The 17,886-nt window shown below is 41.1% G+C and overlaps 1 protein-coding gene across 4 annotated transcripts in view; it reads right to left on the bottom strand.

Annotated features, from left to right (window-relative positions):
* Ptpn20 (protein tyrosine phosphatase, non-receptor type 20) overlaps nucleotides 1-17,572 on the bottom strand; it is a 51,562-nt gene extending 33,990 nt beyond the window's left edge. For 3 of the 4 annotated variants that reach the window (XR_383149.4, XM_006518728.4, XM_011244996.3), the window contains exons 1-3: nucleotides 17,476-17,572; nucleotides 3,577-3,657; nucleotides 1,681-1,831 (exon numbers count right to left, since the gene is read on the bottom strand). Coding sequence is in view for 3 of the 4 variants with exons in the window: in XM_006518728.4 (XP_006518791.1) it covers nucleotides 1,681-1,714 (34 nt within the window). In the remaining variant the exon portion in view is untranslated. The remainder of the gene's footprint in view (nucleotides 1-1,680; nucleotides 1,832-3,576; nucleotides 3,658-17,475) is intronic. The other variant, NM_008978.2, reaches the window with a different exon arrangement.
* Nucleotides 17,573-17,886: the final 314 nt, after the last annotated feature.

Below are 17,886 nucleotides of genomic sequence, written 5' to 3'. Positions count from 1 at the left end.
GAGAAAGGAAGTGGCCGCCTGGTCTGTCTGAATATGAAGGGACCAGAAGGATGTCCAAAGCTGGAGCTGCAAAGTCAGGAGTGAGCTGCCCTACCAGCCTCACTTTCACCTCAGAGGCAATCATTGCAAAGGGTCCTGGAAAGACCAAGCAGTCTTAAGCAAGAAGATAAGGCTAAATCCATCATATTTCCAAGGTCCCATTGCTAGGTATGTGGTTGTCAAAATAAGTGAATTGAATCTCTTAAAAGAACACATGCAGTCCCCTGACCCCTGCAGCATGGCTCTGTGCAGCCAAGATATGGAACAACCTAACTGCCTGTCAAAAAAGAAATGGATAAAAAAAAATACTGTAAACATAAATATCATGTAATAGCCATCATAAAAAGAAGGAAATGTGGTGGCACATGCCTTTAATCCCAGCACTTGGAAGGCAGAGACAGGTGGATTTCTGAGTTCGAGGCCAACCTGGTCTACAGAGTGAGTTCCAGGACAGCCAGGGCTGTACAGAGAATCTCTGTCTTGAAAAATCAAAAAAAGAAAAGAAGGAAATTCTGCCATTTATAACAACATGGATAAACCTAGAGGACATCATGCTAAGTAAAATAAGCCAGCTACAGAAAAACAAAACTGCGTTATCTCAATTATAAATGGAATACCAACTCCCATGCATCAAAGCAGACAGTAGAATGGCAATTACCAGAGGCAAGTAGGGTGTTGTTGGTAAAAGGATACAAAGTATTACTCGCGTAAATGAATAAATCCTGAAGGTCGAATGGACAGCACTACTTCTTTAGTCCTCATACTGTAGCTGGAAATGTGCTCCAAGTTACAGACCGTAACCGTTCTTACTACACACCAAAACTAAAAATAGTTATGTGAAGTACTGGCTATGTCCATTAGCTTGATTCTGGTGCTTAGCTCTCACTGTACAAAGTGCTGGGAATGGAGCCCCTACCCAGAATTGAAGGATAGTGTGGACAAAGACAGCAGAAAAGGAAACAGAAGTTGAGTCCAGAAAGAATAAGAGAGAGGAATTCTAAAAACAATGGTCCAAGCTGGTATGGTGTCACAAGTGCATAACCCCAGCACCAGGGAGGCTGAGGAAGGAGAACTGACCATTCCAGGCCATTGCATAATGAGTCTGAGGCCGGCCGAAGCTAAATAGAAGACCCTACCTCACAAAAACTAAACCAGGGGAGGAAAAAGAGAAGGAAAGGGAAGAGGACAGAAAAGTGATGGCAGGCTACTGACTAGAGCTAGAGAATGACAGCACAGACCAGTTGAGACAGGTGACATCTGTACTATGAAGCAAGCCTTTAGAAATGTGCATACCCTGAGCGTATATCTAAGAAAAAGACAGAAATAACAGCTTAATGAGAAAGCTAGTGGTTTCATTATCTTCTTAGGTTTTATGGGGGAGTGTGGTTTTCACAAATTCTATATAATAAACTTGGTTTATGATAAGCAAAAAAATGTTATTTGAAAGGGATAAAGTCAGACTTGAATGTACTCAGTACTATGCATATGATGGCTTTTTAGATAGCTGATCCTAGTCAGAGAACTGGCCTCTGCAGGCTAACAAAGCCACAGTCAGTCCCTATTCACGGCTACAGCATGAGGCACAGCTCCAGCTGCTCCTATGCCCAAGTTCCTCTAGGTGAAGAGCGCAGGGGAACCTACCAGTTTTTCCTCTAACCTTCCTGGGTGAAGACATGTTGTCCCCATAGCCGGAATGAGATGGGCAAAAAGCTTCTGCAGATACTGAGCCTTAGTTCCTGGAGTCAGGCAGGTCTAGTTAGTATCCAGAGGCCAGCATACAACTGGAGCACTCCTAATCAAATACATGAGGCATAGAGTTTTGTATTGAGACATTCTCTTTAAATTAGACAACTGGGATTTTCACATTTTTAACTAATAATTCAGTCATTGCCATTCAAAGGGCAGTCAATTCTTTAAATGCCTTATCTGTTATTAAATACAGAATAAAAAGAATTAGATGCAAAGCCTATCACTGAGCTGTTCATGTTCATTCAATCTATAAAAAGTTCTCACACGAATGCTTTTCATTTTCTAATCATTGCCATAATTGCCCCCATAAGATCATGTTTCATTCTTTCTATTGCTTTTTTCTAATGACTAACACACACACACACAGAGACACAGACACACACAGAGACACACACACACACAAACACACACACACAAACACACAGACACACACGTGCACACACACAGACACAGACACACACACACACACACAAACACACAGACACACACACACACACACACACGTGCACAAGCATGCATAAACACATTTTTTCTATAGCCAAGACTTTGTGAATTTCCATGAAACTCACAATGTAACCTTGAACCTAAAGTAAAGCCCCTGCCTCAGCATCTCAAATTCTGAGATTTTAAATGTGGAGATACTTTTTCATTAGCTGGCCAAACGTGAATTAAACAAATTTAAAGTGAAATGTCTCAATACAAAGCATTTTAAAAGATATTAATAAAAATTACTTACAATTTGAAATAAGGCAAAAAGACAGATGGAATGTTCTTCCAGTGTCTCGTGATGACAGACTACTCCAGTGACTATTTATGTGGGAACATTATAACCTGCTCAGATGCTTACCATTAGCCTTCTAGATTTATTAAACTTGTAGAGTAACCTGTACATTTTTGTTTAGTGGTGACACAAATACTTTCTGATAAAAAAGATAGCACCAAAGACCAGAATTCACTGCTGTGCCAATCATTAACCAGTGTGTTAAGTGAAACTCACACTTACTCTAAACTTAGTTCAAAATTCCAATTAAGAATCTAGATCTTCAAGCTGTCTCAGAATGGCCTTAGCTATCCTTCTGCTTCCTCCAGCAATTAATAAGCTTAATAAGATCTTAGGTGTGATTTTAAATTTATATGAGTTGCATTTTTAATTTCTTGGAAATTCTACTTTAAAACAGAAGAAAGAAAATATCTTTGTTTATAGAAGGAAACGAACAGAAGCATTCCAGCTGATAGTGAGGCAAAGGACTCACCTGTGGAGCACTGAGGAGCACTCCCAGAGGCAGCTGAGATGCTGAGCTTTGTGCTAAGAACCTCTGATAATGGCAATCCTCTGTCCTCCCAACCACATCGTTAAACATGTGTTCAACAGCTCTTTTTAATTAGAGCCAAAATTAATTTCCCTTGGAATTCTGTCTGTTAAGTTCTAAATATTCCTTGGTAAGTAGAGACCTAATTTCTTATTTAACATCAGGGTTTAAATATGCCATACCTCATACCTGACAGCCCACCAAATAAATGTGTGAAAAACTCAAATTTAATGACTTGTTCTCCTTACATAAATATACATAAATTAGATTGCTCTAGTTCAAGAATAAGTAGGGTACAATATTTATTAATTTATACCCAATAATCACCAGATGCACTCTACAAAAGTAAAAGTCATCCAAACAATGTTTTATGCCTTTAAAAAATTGTTTCTAGCATGGCTAGGAGGTTTTTAAAACAAAATTTTTGTTTCTTTTTCTATATAAAGTTAACCAATATTCAAAGTGACAATTAAGTTACCATTGATCATTTCATTCAAAAAAGCACAACCACTTCTGAGATGCTTTTGCCAAACTCCAGTGCAGTGAGTCAGACATAACCCTAGAGAAAAACAAAAGGGAGACTGGATGAATGGACAGAAATTAATATTGAGTTAATGAATATTTAGTTCTCTGTTGAGCTGCAGGACAGGAATTGAACAAGGTCATACAACTCACCACTGTGGATATCAGGCTATGCCCCTATTCCTAAGTTACTCCACACTGTATAAAACAGTGGTTTTTCAGGCTGTGGTATCCCCTATGAGATATCATTCTACAACCAGCTTTTAACTTCATGCAGCTAAGTATACTGAAAGTATTGCACCCTTGAGTGGAAGGAGAAGGTAAGCCATTTCCAACAGAGGTTACTGCAGTCATTTCTGCTGGCTACTGTGTGTGTCTGATCTGAAAGAATTACTTTGTTTTTTTCTCTCACAGGCTTCCACACCTCTGCTGCTGCTGCACCTGATGGGATGCTGTTTGCCTGTCTTGCTGTTGCTTCTCTTTGCTACTTGCTAGTCTTGTACTTTTGCTTTCCACTTAAGCTCACTCATTTGAAACCCCAAATATGGCTATCATAGATCACCCTCCAGACCAAATACAAAGGAATTCTCTCTCTCTCTCTCTCTCTCTCTCTCTCTCTCTCTCTCTCTCTCTCTCTCTCTCTCTCTCTCTCTCTCTCTCTCGACATGTGATAATGTAGAAAATCAAATAATTAGCCCTGAGAAGGAAGACCTAAAAGGAGGGAAAAAAAGATGCTCAGTTGAGGTGCTAAGACCAACCATTCATAATGGACTTTAGTCCAGGTAAAGATGTCACATTACTACTTATGCTCAGCACACTGACCTGGCAGTTCCTTCTGGGGCGGATGCTGCTTGAAATACTTCTTAAAGTGCTAACGTGCCCTACTCTTAGAAGTCTACACGAGCCAAGAAAGAAGATGAAAGAAGCCTCAAGAACTAAAAACTGATGAACTCTGGAACTCCACAGTCACCTGAAGATATGCTCTTTCTTAAAAAAACAAAACAAAAAAAACTATAAAGACCGTCCCAATACAAGTTTTTAAAGCTGTATTACCTGATATGACTCATATCTTAACAATTGATTTTGCTTTAGTTGGGGTTCTTTTCAAAGTAAATGGTGTTGTCTCATCTAATTACAAAAATAGCCAGGGCTAGGGATCAGCTCAGTAGTCAGGGTGCCTGCCTAGCCTGCAAAAAGCCCCGAGTTCAATCCCTAACACCACATAAGCCAGATGTGTGATGATGGTACACACTTGTACCCTCAGTATTTAGGAAACTAGAGACAATAGTATTAGAACTTCAAGGTCATCCATCCTACGGCTACATTGTGAGTTGAAGGCCCATCTGGATGTATAAAACCCTGTTGACAAAAAACAAACAAACAAACAAACAAAAGACAGCTGGTACACTGCATTCACCATGTTACTGATTACTCAGCAGTACAGATATGTACGTTTTGAGGGTCACCAGGGAAGAGTAGGGAAAGGGCTGACATTATCTTCTAACCATCAACATGGTTGTCCTATATTATGAAGAAAAAAATGTAAAGAGAGAGAAAACAATTCAGATTAGAAAGGAATTAAAAACATCACATTTATTCACAAGGCCAAGACTTTTATATGTGCTTATATTTCAATAAGGTGATTTTAGTGCAATAAAAATATACTTCAATAAAAATTGAGGTCAAATAGAAACAAGTACATAAAACCAATTTTAAGTTACTAATGAAAAACATTTTAAAGAGTCATAGCCCAACTACAGATATGAAAACAAACTGTTATCCTTCTGTGTCAATATTAAGTTTGTTGAGAAATACTATAACCATCCTCTTGAGCAGTGAACAATTTAAAAATTCCAAAAGCACTAGGATTCTATGTCAACAATGCTTAGTAAGTTATGAGCCAGACTCTGAGCCTTTTCTGACTGAACAGGGTCACTTAAAACATCTTTTCGTTGCTCTCTTGCTTTGTTTGAGGCAGGGATTCATTAGGTATCCCTGATCAAACTGTTCTCAAACTCGCGGAGCTCTGCCTGCCTCTGCCTCCCAAGTGCTAAGGTTAAAGGTGTGAGCCACCACACCCAGCCTTTTTTGAAATTTATTACTGCTGTTGTTGTCATAATCATCTTTTTTAAAAGCAACTCCACATTCTGGAATATTTCTGCTATTCTGTACTGAAGTATATGATCCACTGTTTCATTCATGACTTCAATTCCTTCAGCAAAGCCCTTGCAAGCTTCTGAGCCTCAGAGCCATCTGCCATAGAAGTATGCCTCTACTTGCATGAGCGCTTTATTTTAAATACACAGTTCTTTACCTCCTGATTCACAGGGTAGAGATGAAGCACTATAACGGAGATCATGCCAGTCACAAGCAACACACAGTACTTACAAGCACAAACAAAAGTTGACACTGCAAACCCGAAACTCTTCTCTTAGAAAAACATCTGCTTGGGAAACTTCGGGAATGGCTAATCAACATCTGGCCCAGCTTGAGACCCATGCCATGAGAGAGTTCATCCCTGACAATTAGTGATAGTCTGCTATATTTGCACCCAGGTGCCTAGCATAACGGTCATCAGAGAGACTTCCCTCAGCAACTGATGGAAACTGATGCAGAGATTCACAGCCAAACATTAGGAAGAGCTGGAGGAATCCTGTGGAAGAGGGAGAGAAAGGGTTGAAGGAGCCAGAGAGGTTAAGGATACCACAAGAAAACCTATAGTAACAACTAAGCAGGTCCCACAGAGACTGAACCACCTAACAGAGCATGCATAGGAGAAACCTAGGCCCTCGGCATATATGTAGCAGTTGTGCAGCTCGGTCTTCATGTGGGATTCCTAAGAGCAGGAATAGGGGCTATCTCTGACTCTATGGCCTGCCTTTGGATTCCTTTCCCCTGACTGGGCTGCCTTGAGTAGCCATAATAGAAGAAAATGTGTCTAGTCCTACTACAACTTGATAGGCCAAGGTGGATTATTATTCATGGGAGGCCTCCCCTTTCCTGAGGAGAGAGGGAGAGCTGGAGGATGTGGGAGGGGAGTTGAGATCAGGATGTAAAGTTAATTCAGTAGGTAGGTAGGTAGGTAGGTAGGTAGGTAGGTAGGTAGGAAGGAAGGTAGGTAGGTAGGTAGGAAGGTAGGTAGGAAGGTAGGTAGGAAGGAAGGTAGGTAGGTAGGTAGGTAGGTAGGTAGGTAGGAAGGTAGGTAGGTAGGAAGGTGGGTAGGTAGGTAATTTGAAAAATGTCTGCATGAAAGTCTGGCCCTTAGTTGATGTCTGGTCTAAAAAAAATAACAAAATGTTTCATTGGCATCTTCTCCCCAAGATAAACTGCCTGAAAGGATCACTGGGATGGTAAGAAACAAACCTAAGAAGTGGTGGGACTAGAGAGCAGCCAGTGCCTTCAGCATCTACAGAAAACAGGAAAGCAACAGAGGGTCTGTGGATCCACGAGTCACTCAGCTACCTAATCGCTCAGTAATAGTCGGGTGGCTGGAGTGCTTTTGCTCTACACAAACAGAAAACATGGGGAGAAAAGGCAAAGCTCTTTTAGTGCACTTCACGGGAAGCTTTTGAATCTCTTGGCATTAGACAGCTGTAAGCATCAGCAACAGACAAGCTGAGGCAACAGCAGGCAGTGCCTCCCAGCATCACAACTCTGATGAAAGCCTTGGGCAAGTGCACCCAGGTCCAAGAGTCCACCAAGAGTCTTAACCTTACGGTGACAAGTGTGACAGCTTTTCTGTAAGCCTAAGAACTCAGCTCTTGATAGTGGCTAGTTTTATAGTGCCAAGGTGTAGGGTGTCTTAAGACTTTTGACCCATGTATTAATCAAGGTTCTTTACAGGAACAGAGCTGAGGGGGAAAGGGAGGGGAGAGAGGAAGAGAAAAAGGGAGGGACAAAGGGAGGGAGGGTGTGTTTATGTTTGTGCACACATATGTTTATTAGAATGGCCTACAGGCTATGGTCCAAGCAGTCCAACTATAGATGTCTTCCAACAAAAGGGCCAAGGATCCAGTAGTTGCGCAATCCATGAAACTGGATGTCTTGGGAGTGCCAATCTGGTGCTGGAGTCTTTAGGCTATGTTAGAATCTTGAGACGCAGGTTCTAATACCAGCGAAAGAAAGCCTCGGCAACAGGACAGATGAACTTGCCAGTGCCAGCAAAGGCAAGCCAATGAAATGCAAAAGCTTCCTTCCTCATTGTCCATTTATACCAGCTGCCATCAGAAGGTGCGGCCAAGATTTGGGGTGGATCTTCCCGCCTCAAATGATCCAATCAAAAATGTCACAGATGTGCCCAGCTACATGGGTTTCAGTCAATTCTAGATGTAGGTGGCAGTCAAGATTAGGCCATGAGACTACACCAGCCATCTCTGCAACAGCTCTGCTGTTAGCTCCTTCCACTGCCACTGCTTTGCTATACTGTTTTTGTTGTTTTGATTCTGTTTGGCCACTCCTGCAACTCCTCCACTGTTGCTGCTGTAAAGGCCTCCAGCAGTTCCCTTGGCTCTCTCCTGTGGTTGTTTGAGCCTCAGCCAGTTGCTGTACCACTTCGGAGGCTCAGTCTGTCACTCTCCACTGCTTGGCTGCTTCTTCAGTTGTAAAGCCACTGGCCACTGTGATTTAGCCTGTCAACTGTTCAATGTTAGTGCTGAAGCTACTCAGCTGTCGCCATTGCGTTCTCTTTCTTTTTCTGTGGTTGTTGCTGTTATGGGATGCTTCAAGATTTATTGTTACATTATACATATGAGTGTTTTTCTTGAATGTATATATAAGCACTGTGTGCATGTCTTGGGCCTGCAGAGACCAGAACAGTATGCCAGATCCCCTGGAACTGAAATTACATATGGTTGTAAGCTGCTACATAGGTGCTGAGAACTGACCCTGAGGTCCTCTGCAAGAGCAGCAGGTGCTCTTAACCACTGAACCATCCCCTCAACCATTCACCCAACTGTACAGCACAATCCAGGCAAGTTTCTGACACTATTAACAAGGTGTTAAACGGTAAAGATGACTCAGCGGTTAAGAGTGCTGACTGCTCTTCTGAAGGTCCTGAGTTCAAATCCCAACAACTACTTGGTGGCTCACAACCATTCATAATGAGATCTGACGTCTTCTTCTGGGGTGTCTGAAGACAGTTACAGTGTACTTACATATAATTACATATAATAAATAAATCTTAAAAATAAAAATAAAAAACAAGGTGTTAACCTTTCTTCATTGCTTTAAGATCTCACCAATGAAGTCCATATTTCTAATAAAATTCTGCTCACCGTGATATATGTATTCCCCAAAACAAACGTATGTTTTACACAATTCTCTTGTCTTTTCCAGAATCAGATATATATTGCTACCCGTCTCATTAAGCTTGTCTAGAGCTTTTATGCCATGTGCCTCTCCACTCTTCCTGTGTCTACCCGAATAGTACCCAATTCCAAGACCTGTGCCAGGAAGTGTGTTAATTTCCAAAACTAAGTACTATACCACAAACTTCCAAAACAAAGTACTATACCACAAACTGGATGGCCTTCTAAAAAAAAATTAAAATATATTATCCTACACTTCTGGAAACAGAAGTTCAAGTGTCGGCAAAACCAAGCCCCACCTCTCAGACAGCTTGAGGGAAGGAGCATTGCTTTCTTCTTCTAAGACCTATGGCCCAGCAGCGGGCTTTCATGACCCTGGCCTTTGATCACAGCACTCCAAGTGCTGCCTCCACTGTCAAATCACATTCCCCTGTGTGTCTATACTTGAATGTCTCTTTTCCTACAAGAGCACAAGTTATTGGTTGGAACTTTCGTTTCATTTATTTACTTCTGAAAAGGCCTTATTTCCAAATAATGTCATAGTACCAAGTGCCAGGTTTAGAATTTTAAAGCATCTTTTAGGAAGTCAAAATTCAAAATAAGACAATGAAAAGGATAAAATCTAGTTAATCTAAGGTCTGGCAATTACTTTTTTGTTGTCTCTACTGCTGTTGCCTGTTTGTTTGCTTCCTTGCTTGTTTGTTTTTTGCAACAAAGTCTCACTATATACACTCCAGTGCCCTGGGGACCCATGTGCAGCTCAGACTGGCACTGAACTGTGGTAATCCTCTTTTCCCATGCTCCTGAGTGCTACGGTTACAGATATGTGCCACCACACTCAGCTGGCAATAAGTTTGTCTACTTTAGTAAATTAAAAAACAATTTCTATTTTTAAAGACATTGCTGAGAATAAAGAGAGAAAAAGACCGAGAGAAAATATTTACAGAACAGATAACCCAAACATTACAAAGAATTCTTAACATTAAGCAAGAAAACAAACCAATTTAAAATAAAAGATCTAAACTGATAACTCAACAAAGAAACAGATGTCTAATATGTTTCACATTCTACATTATTAAGTAATTACTAATCAAAACCAAATACCACTACGTATCTGTTATAATGGCTAATTGACAATACCAAATACTTGTGAGAATGCAGAACATTAGGAGTAAGTCACTGCTGGTGGATAGGGAATATGGTGTAGTTACCCTGGCAGACAGTTTTAGCGTAGCCTTACAAAGCTAACATAGTATTATCTACCATGAGACTCAGTAATCATTCACTGGAGTTTTCAATATTTGTAGCCATTTTATTCATAATCATCAAAAACTAGAAACAACTAAGATATGCTTCAGTATATGAATGGATACATTGTGATATGCCCTTCAAAGGACTGCTACTGAAGAAGAAACAAAAGAGCTATCAGGCCACGGTGAGATGTGGAGGTACCTTAATGAATGTCACGAAGGGAAAGAGACAAATGTGCACAGGCATACTGGCTGACTCCAACTAAGAACACCGTGGAAAGGGTAAAGCTGGAAAGACAAGATGGGCCAGTGGGTGGCAGGGGTTTGGAGAGTATGTACAAGGATGAATCAATAGAGCAACAGGGGTTTTTGAAGAAATAATATTGTAACTGTAGAAATACAATACATTTTTCAAATTCTAGAGAAATATGCTAGACAAAGAGTAAACCCTAGTGCCAAGTAGAGGCTTTTGATGGTACAAATGCACAGTGGTTACTAAGTAGCAAATGTATCTAAGTAATAAAAGATAATAACAGGAGACAGTGTAGAGATGAAGACGAATATGGACTCTCTATATTCCTCAGTTTCTCTATACCTTTAAAAACTCCTTTTAAAAAGCCTATGGGAAAAATATTTAAACAAATGAGACAAGAAATGTTTATAACTGTCTGGAGCAAAAATAATAATTATACCATAGAATTTATAGCATCTATACAATAAAATGTATAACAAGCATAGGCCAAAATATGTGTGATATGCTATGACAGCATGCAAATATGAAATTATTACAGTCTATGTGAAATGAGACATTATTAAAAACAGACTGTGATATACTGTAAGTCTAAAACAACTAAGAAGAGGAAGGAGCAGAAGGGAGGAAATGCAGCAGCTAAGATCAAGAAAAAAATGAAAGGTTTCTTTAAAACTTCCCTATCTTGGGGCTGGAGAGATGGCTCAGTGGCTAAGAGCACTGACTGCTCTTCCGAAGGCCCTGAATTTGCATCCCAACAAACACATGGTGGCTCACAATCAGCTGTAATGAGATCTGATGTTCTCTTCTGGGGTATCTGAAGACAGCTACAGTGTACTTACATATAGTAAATAAATCTTAAAACAAAACAAAACATTCCTATCTAAATAAAAAAAAGGGATGAGAAAGGATAGGCTAAAGAAACAATAGAGTCAGACACACACAAAAATGGGCAAGAGTTCAGAGAAACATCCAAGCACAGCAATAATTACATGAAATGCTCATGATCTCGTGATACAAATCAAGGAGACTGGTAAGATTGAAAGAAACAAAGTCCTATTATTTATAATCTACAAGAAGCCCACTTTACTATAAGGTATTGATGTAAAAGAGGAAAAGATAGCCTATGAAAACACTGACAAAAAGAAAAGTAAAGAGAAGCACCAGACTGCTCAAAGTCCAACATTCTAAAAGAAGTGCCATAAAGACAGGCATCACCTAGGAAAGACCTACAGCCACTCCAGGGTGTACTTACCTACACAACCTGACTTCAAAGGTCATAGAAGACGAGAGGAGAGATGCCAGCAGTTAAAACGGACTGGCTGCTCCTGCACAGTCCAAAACCGTAACTACTTTTTTACTACTAAGAACTGAAAATGGGAATCGTGTGACTGAGAAATTCCATTTTTATTAATTTCCATTAAATCAACTTACACCACAGTAGCTGTGTGGCTGGTGGTCATCGTCAGATAAAATACTGCACTCGCACTATTGAGCGGACAAGAATGGGAGGAGAGGGAAGTAACAGAGAGGGAGAAGGGAGGAGCAGGAAAGGATGGGAAGGGTGAAGAAACAAATAACCAAAAGCAGGAAAGAAACGAAAAGGCACTTCCGTATAGACCTGTCAGTGTCACTTAGACAAATAGATAGATCTTACAAATAGCTCTAGAGCAGGTTTGTAATATGGAGAGCAAGGACTATCTCCAGAAAGACACTGAGTCCTGAAACTCACTCAATGGAACTGACGCAGGCCCTTTGAGGCCCTTGAGTCACCACACACAATCACCACTGGAAAACAACTGGCTCACGTGCTCCCCAGCTGAGCTCTGCCAGACCTGGAGAACAGGAACAATTTAAACCAAATGTCCCACAAAATGAAAGAGGAAACAACAACAATTACCTTTATGAGACCACCATCAACCTTGATATCAAAACCAAAGACATATCTCTACAAACCAGGGTTTATCACGAATAGAGATGTAAAAGGTACCCGACAAAAGCACCAAGTAAAATCAATATAGTACTCTATTCATTTGTTTCTTTAATTTCCTTCATAAATGTTTCATAGATTTGAGAATTCAGATATTGCAGAACTTCCTTAAGCATCTATATTTTTCATGCCATTGTAAATGATCGTTGAATTTTTCAATTGTCCACCTCCAGCACAGAAATACAAAATTGACATCGTCATATCTGAGTCTTTGTTAGAGCCATTCACTAAGAGCCTTTTTGTAGATTCCTTAGGATTTCCTATATTATCATGACCACAAATATCTTTTCATGTTTTTTTTAATTTACAAATTTATATCTTTTTCACTCTATTACATGATCAGAAATTTATATGATCAGTATTGGGCCTTTTGTGATTTTCCACTCTTCCTCCCTCCTCAAAACAGCACAAGTATGTATTGCTCAAAAGCAGTTTCATCATGCCATTTTCAAATAACAGCACTTCATATGAGTTCTTATAAGAGTGCCTGCAAAATGTATCACTCACTGTGTCTACTTTTTTCATACCATGCACTTCTAAACATCAAAAAGACTAGATGTTTCATGTAAGGACTTATATTTGTCCACTCTGAGGTCCTTCTTACAATGAACAGAAATGGTGAAACATACCATCCAGACGCAATGGCATGGGTGTAAGTACAGAAATATACCTAACCATAAAAGAACAAAGAGGTAGAAAGAATTCACACGGGATCAACTAAACTGTGTTACAGATGCCAGGACTGTGGGAAAAGGACAGTATTTTCAACAAACAATGATGAAAAAACTGGACATCTGTATGCAAAATTATGGATTTCACCCAGTTCTTTCTTATACTATGTACAAAAATTAATACAAATTGATCACATATCAAACCTAACCCCATGAAGCTGCCAGATGAAAACCGAGGGGAAGCCAAGTGGTCCTCGGAATGATGCAGTCCTGTCTGTCAAGCCAGCTCCCGAGAGGCGGAGACAGGAAGACCATGAGTACATTCAAGATCAGTCTGGACTACATGAGAATTTGTCTAAACCATCACAAAAGTGCACCGTAAACAGGTAAGATGGTCCAGTGCGTGGAGATGCATGCCCACCAAGTCTGGCAACCTGAGTGGGAGGAGACAGCTGACTCCACAAAGCTGTCTGTCCTCTGGCTTCCTTGCACGTGTGTGACATGTGTACACATTAGCTCCCCACAATAATAATAAACAAAATTTTTCTTAGAAGTGCACAGTGCATAGCCTGATCCCCTATCCCGTGTGCATACTGTGAAGTCCAAGTGCCTGCCCACCCTGGAATAACAAAATCAGCATATCTGAGAATGAGATCCCAACACTGGTTGTAAAGTTCCCTCAGGTGACCCCAGAGTGAGCTTCAATTTGAGAAGCACTGAAGAAATGAACTTAGTAACTGTCAATAACAAGACATAAAAACATATGCAAGTTAATTCACCCTTTCTCAGCCTCAGGATAGCCATCTAAATTATGGAAGAGTATGCAATCTCTCAGAGTTGGTCTAAGGCTAAGATTATACATAAAGCTCCTGATAAATGTTAATTCTCTGACCCAGGGTAAACCGGATCAAATCTCCATTGCCCAGTGTGAGATATGCTAGTCCAATCATCAATTCCTCCCAGGTTCAGTTACTTATGAGATTGGCATTCAGAAATGCTAATACCATGCCACCTGAAGCTATGCCTATTTTTAAAATTCCTTCTATGGAAGGAAATATTGTTGATTATGGCAGCGATCTTCAAGCCTAGAGGCACAGGGGAATCAACCAGAGAACATTTTAAAAGCACCAATGTCCAGACCCTACCCGAGCCACCCTAGACAATTAAATGTGAATCCCCAGGTATAGTACCAGAATGTTGGTAGTTTGACTGAAAAGTGATTATGAAACAGTCAGGGCTGGAAAGCACTGCTTTGCACTAATGAGATCCCAAACGAACTGCATATTTAAGTCACTCATGGCATTCTTTAAAAATTGGTGGATCCCAGAACCTTCCTACGACTTCCTGGTTCTGAATCTGTGAAAATGGAGCAAACGTTCACACAGTTCTCACTGCAGGCTCACTGGGTCGCTACTTTGAAGTGTGCATTTGTTTTCTCTATCACTGTCTGTGAGCAAGGATCATCTGCAGGTTCCGCTCATCCCAAATTCCAAACCGCTCATCCCAAATCCCAAGCCTGTCCAGTTGCTTTCAATCAGTAACCCATGCATTCCATTTGTTAACCTCTTTCTACAGTACACAGTATACAGTTTATAGTATACCGCATACAATATACAGTAACCCTCTTACAGATTTTGGTTGACGTCTCTTATGTATAGCCAAATAGCCTACATCATTTACTATGCGCTGTACCCAGTATTGGCCGTGTACTGATCTTTGGAACCAAATACCTTCAGTGGTCTGCCAGTTTAGGATACCCCTCCCCCCCCAAAAAAATGAACTCAGACTCCAAGAATTCTGTGGCAGGCAATACCAGGACTAATGAAAAGTGGTGCCCCACTGAGGAAGCTCATAAGTCCAGAGGAAATGTAAGTTATTTTTTGCACCTATAAGCAAACTGATATCCATTTATTTTCCTCATACAGACAATACAACTAGAAGGGTTTTGGAAAAAGCAAGCCCCAAGGGAGAAGAAATAGTGCAGTGTCTGAACCCTAAGAAAACACAATGGCTGGATGACTTTGATGGAAATACTCAACGAGTAAAAATACTTCTATGAAGTCACCACATTAACTCCTTTGATCCTTACAATAACCTGATCAGGCAACTAGTATTGTTTCCACATCATCAATTTTGAGAAAAAGAAACACAGTAGTTGAATGACCTGCTGACAGTCACATCATAAGGCAATTTAGGACACAGATGATCTGGCTTTGGGGTCAAATTTTTTTAAGTATTCCACTGAAGTTGTAGAAGTATGGCCAAGCAGTTGGGGGAAAAAAAGATAAAGTCTACCACAAAAACTAGAAACTGGAGCTCAGTCGATATCAGCCATGATTATATCTTAATACTGCCCAAGTGGTCAGGGAGGAATAAATAGTCTATTAAACTGATTTTTTTTCCCGCTGAAGATAATTGGAGCTGTAGATTTTGTAACTGTGGGTAAATTAGATCCAATATGAAATATAGCAATTAAACTATTTTTCACAAAACCTTAGTAATTGTATTGTAATGAACTCCCAACCCACCCAGAGTTTTAGATCCCAACACAAGTGGCCAGAATTACAAAGCTTCATAAACACAACCGAACCAGGAGCAGATGCCTAAAGACAGCTGTAAACTTCAGTGAAATCCGGTCTGACTGAAGGACGTGCCAAAGAAAATCCTCTCTGTTGGTAAGTGTCCTCTCTTAAGCACATTCGTACAAACAGAAAAAGCAAGCAAAATGAGAGTATAGTAATATAATGTCAAAGAGATATTATATTATAATATGCCTGGCAGTGACGGATGCTTTTCATGAATCCAATTCATTTAATCTTTGTAAAACCTTCCCAAAGTTGAATGCACAGAAAAAAAAAAAAAAAAAAAAAAAAAACACTGGCTGGCCTCACAAATCCTTGGTTACAAAGGCACTTAACACTGCAGCAATTCAATTCCGTTTTGTTTCATGTTTCCTTTCCTAGTCCACAGAAGGACTACGTTACTAAGTTCTCCTCCAATGATGTTTGTTCCTATCCCACACCAGCCTCACTCCTGACACACAGGTATTAACAACCCGATAGGCATCTGTTTCCCGTCTACCTGCCAGCTGGGGAGAACATCAGCCAGAACTCTCCGTTCAGATTTTCAAGGACTCCCTCGGGCTAACCTCTCTCATCTGTATTCTTTCTCCCTTCCTATGATCTCAATTACATTAGCATATGGACAAAATTCTAGTTTCTCCCATTAAAAAAATAAATAAATTTGACCAAAAGACCCCTTGTTCTTACACACTAAAGCTGTGTTTAAAATGATTAAAATTATCCCAGTTGTCAAAAATTTTGGGGGTGAATTTTGTTTCCATTTGGCCTTGGTTTTTAGTTTGAGGTTGTTTTGAGGCAGGCTAGACCAGGCTTTCTTGAACCTATTTTGTCGCAGCGTGCTTCACAAACATCTTACACGGTAGCGTTCACTCTGAGTGACCACCAATTTCCCCCTTACTAAGTTGATGCTCCTCTCGTCTTGATGGGACTCTCAATCCCATCCAGTTCCAAAATGTTAACCCTAGCCCTAACACCCTCCCAGCTTTAGAACCAAATTCACACTAGTCTGTAGGACTTCAACTTAAATTTGATCTCAGTTCTAAAATCTATTAGGTGATGGATGTTAACATTTTGTCACAATGAAAGTAAATACATCTACTTGGTGACGGATGGATTGGGACAGATGGATATGAAAAAAAATACCATGGCAGGTGCAAGGTGCACTGTAAAGTTCTTTGCAAGTACATTCTTTGTGGGCTATACAGATATCGCACACTCAACATCAAAACACACTTCTAACCGGAAAACACCACTCTTCTCACCCAGCTCTCCTTGATTTTGAATCAACCTTGCCTTGTTACCGCCCTCTTGGAATATGAAGGTCGGGAGCCTGCTTACTCCTTTCTCGTACACCCAGCTTCTAGAACATGTGCCGGGTACACTTTCCCCAACAGTTACAGGTTCATTGTTTTGTTTTGTTCTTTTCTCTAGTCACCCCAACCAACCCTGACTGGCTTGAGTGTCCATGGCGCCTTTGGTCATCAAAGCCTGGTCTTAGAGGCCCAGAACAGCTTACTGCCAAGCCTATCAGAAACACGCATCTCTGCAGGACTCCCAAACCTTCCTCTACCACACACCGGGGTCGGCAGGCCACACCTGTCACCCGGACACCGGTCACCCTGAGGGTAGGCCTAGTCCAGCCCTCCCGCCCCCATGATCAGGCTCACTCCACAGGCCCCAGGGAGTCTCAGAGTTCAGCCTGTGCTCGAGGTCTCCGCGCACCACTTAACCCCTTCTCCCTGAGAGGCAGAGGAAGGACTCCTCGTCACACCTCAGCACCCCCTGACCCGGCCCACCTCTCCTCACCTGGGCCTGTAGGCCTCGGGCCCCAACCGCCTCACCAGGAGGTTTGCGCCCGAGCCTCGATGTGTCCAATCCCGGAGACTGCCACGAGCCTGCGCGCTGCTGTCCTATCCTGAGCTGGTGTAAACCTGGTCAGAGAGGACCGTGATTCCCCTGCTGGTCACCTGAGGAACTTCAGCGCCCACTGTGAGTCCTGCAGTTAAGTTTCCTGCAGCCTGTGCATTTCCCTCTCAGGCCAGGCTCCTAAACACAACTGTTGTGAGAGCAGTCTCTAAGCCGCCTGCTGAATCCCAAGGGAGTGAGATGGGGAACCCTCCTTTTATATTTTAAGATGAGAGCAACGCAGACAGATTAGTCCAAAAGGAGTCCCTAGTCTTTGCCAGAATAGGAAGTCAATCAGTTGAGACAGTTTCA

The sequence above is a fragment of the Mus musculus genome, chromosome 14, assembly GCF_000001635.26.
Source record: "Mus musculus strain C57BL/6J chromosome 14, GRCm38.p6 C57BL/6J".
Taxonomy (NCBI): domain Eukaryota; kingdom Metazoa; phylum Chordata; class Mammalia; order Rodentia; family Muridae; genus Mus; species Mus musculus.
The sequence above is the reverse complement of the archived record's forward strand: the minus strand, read 5'-3'. Positions and strand labels throughout refer to the sequence as shown.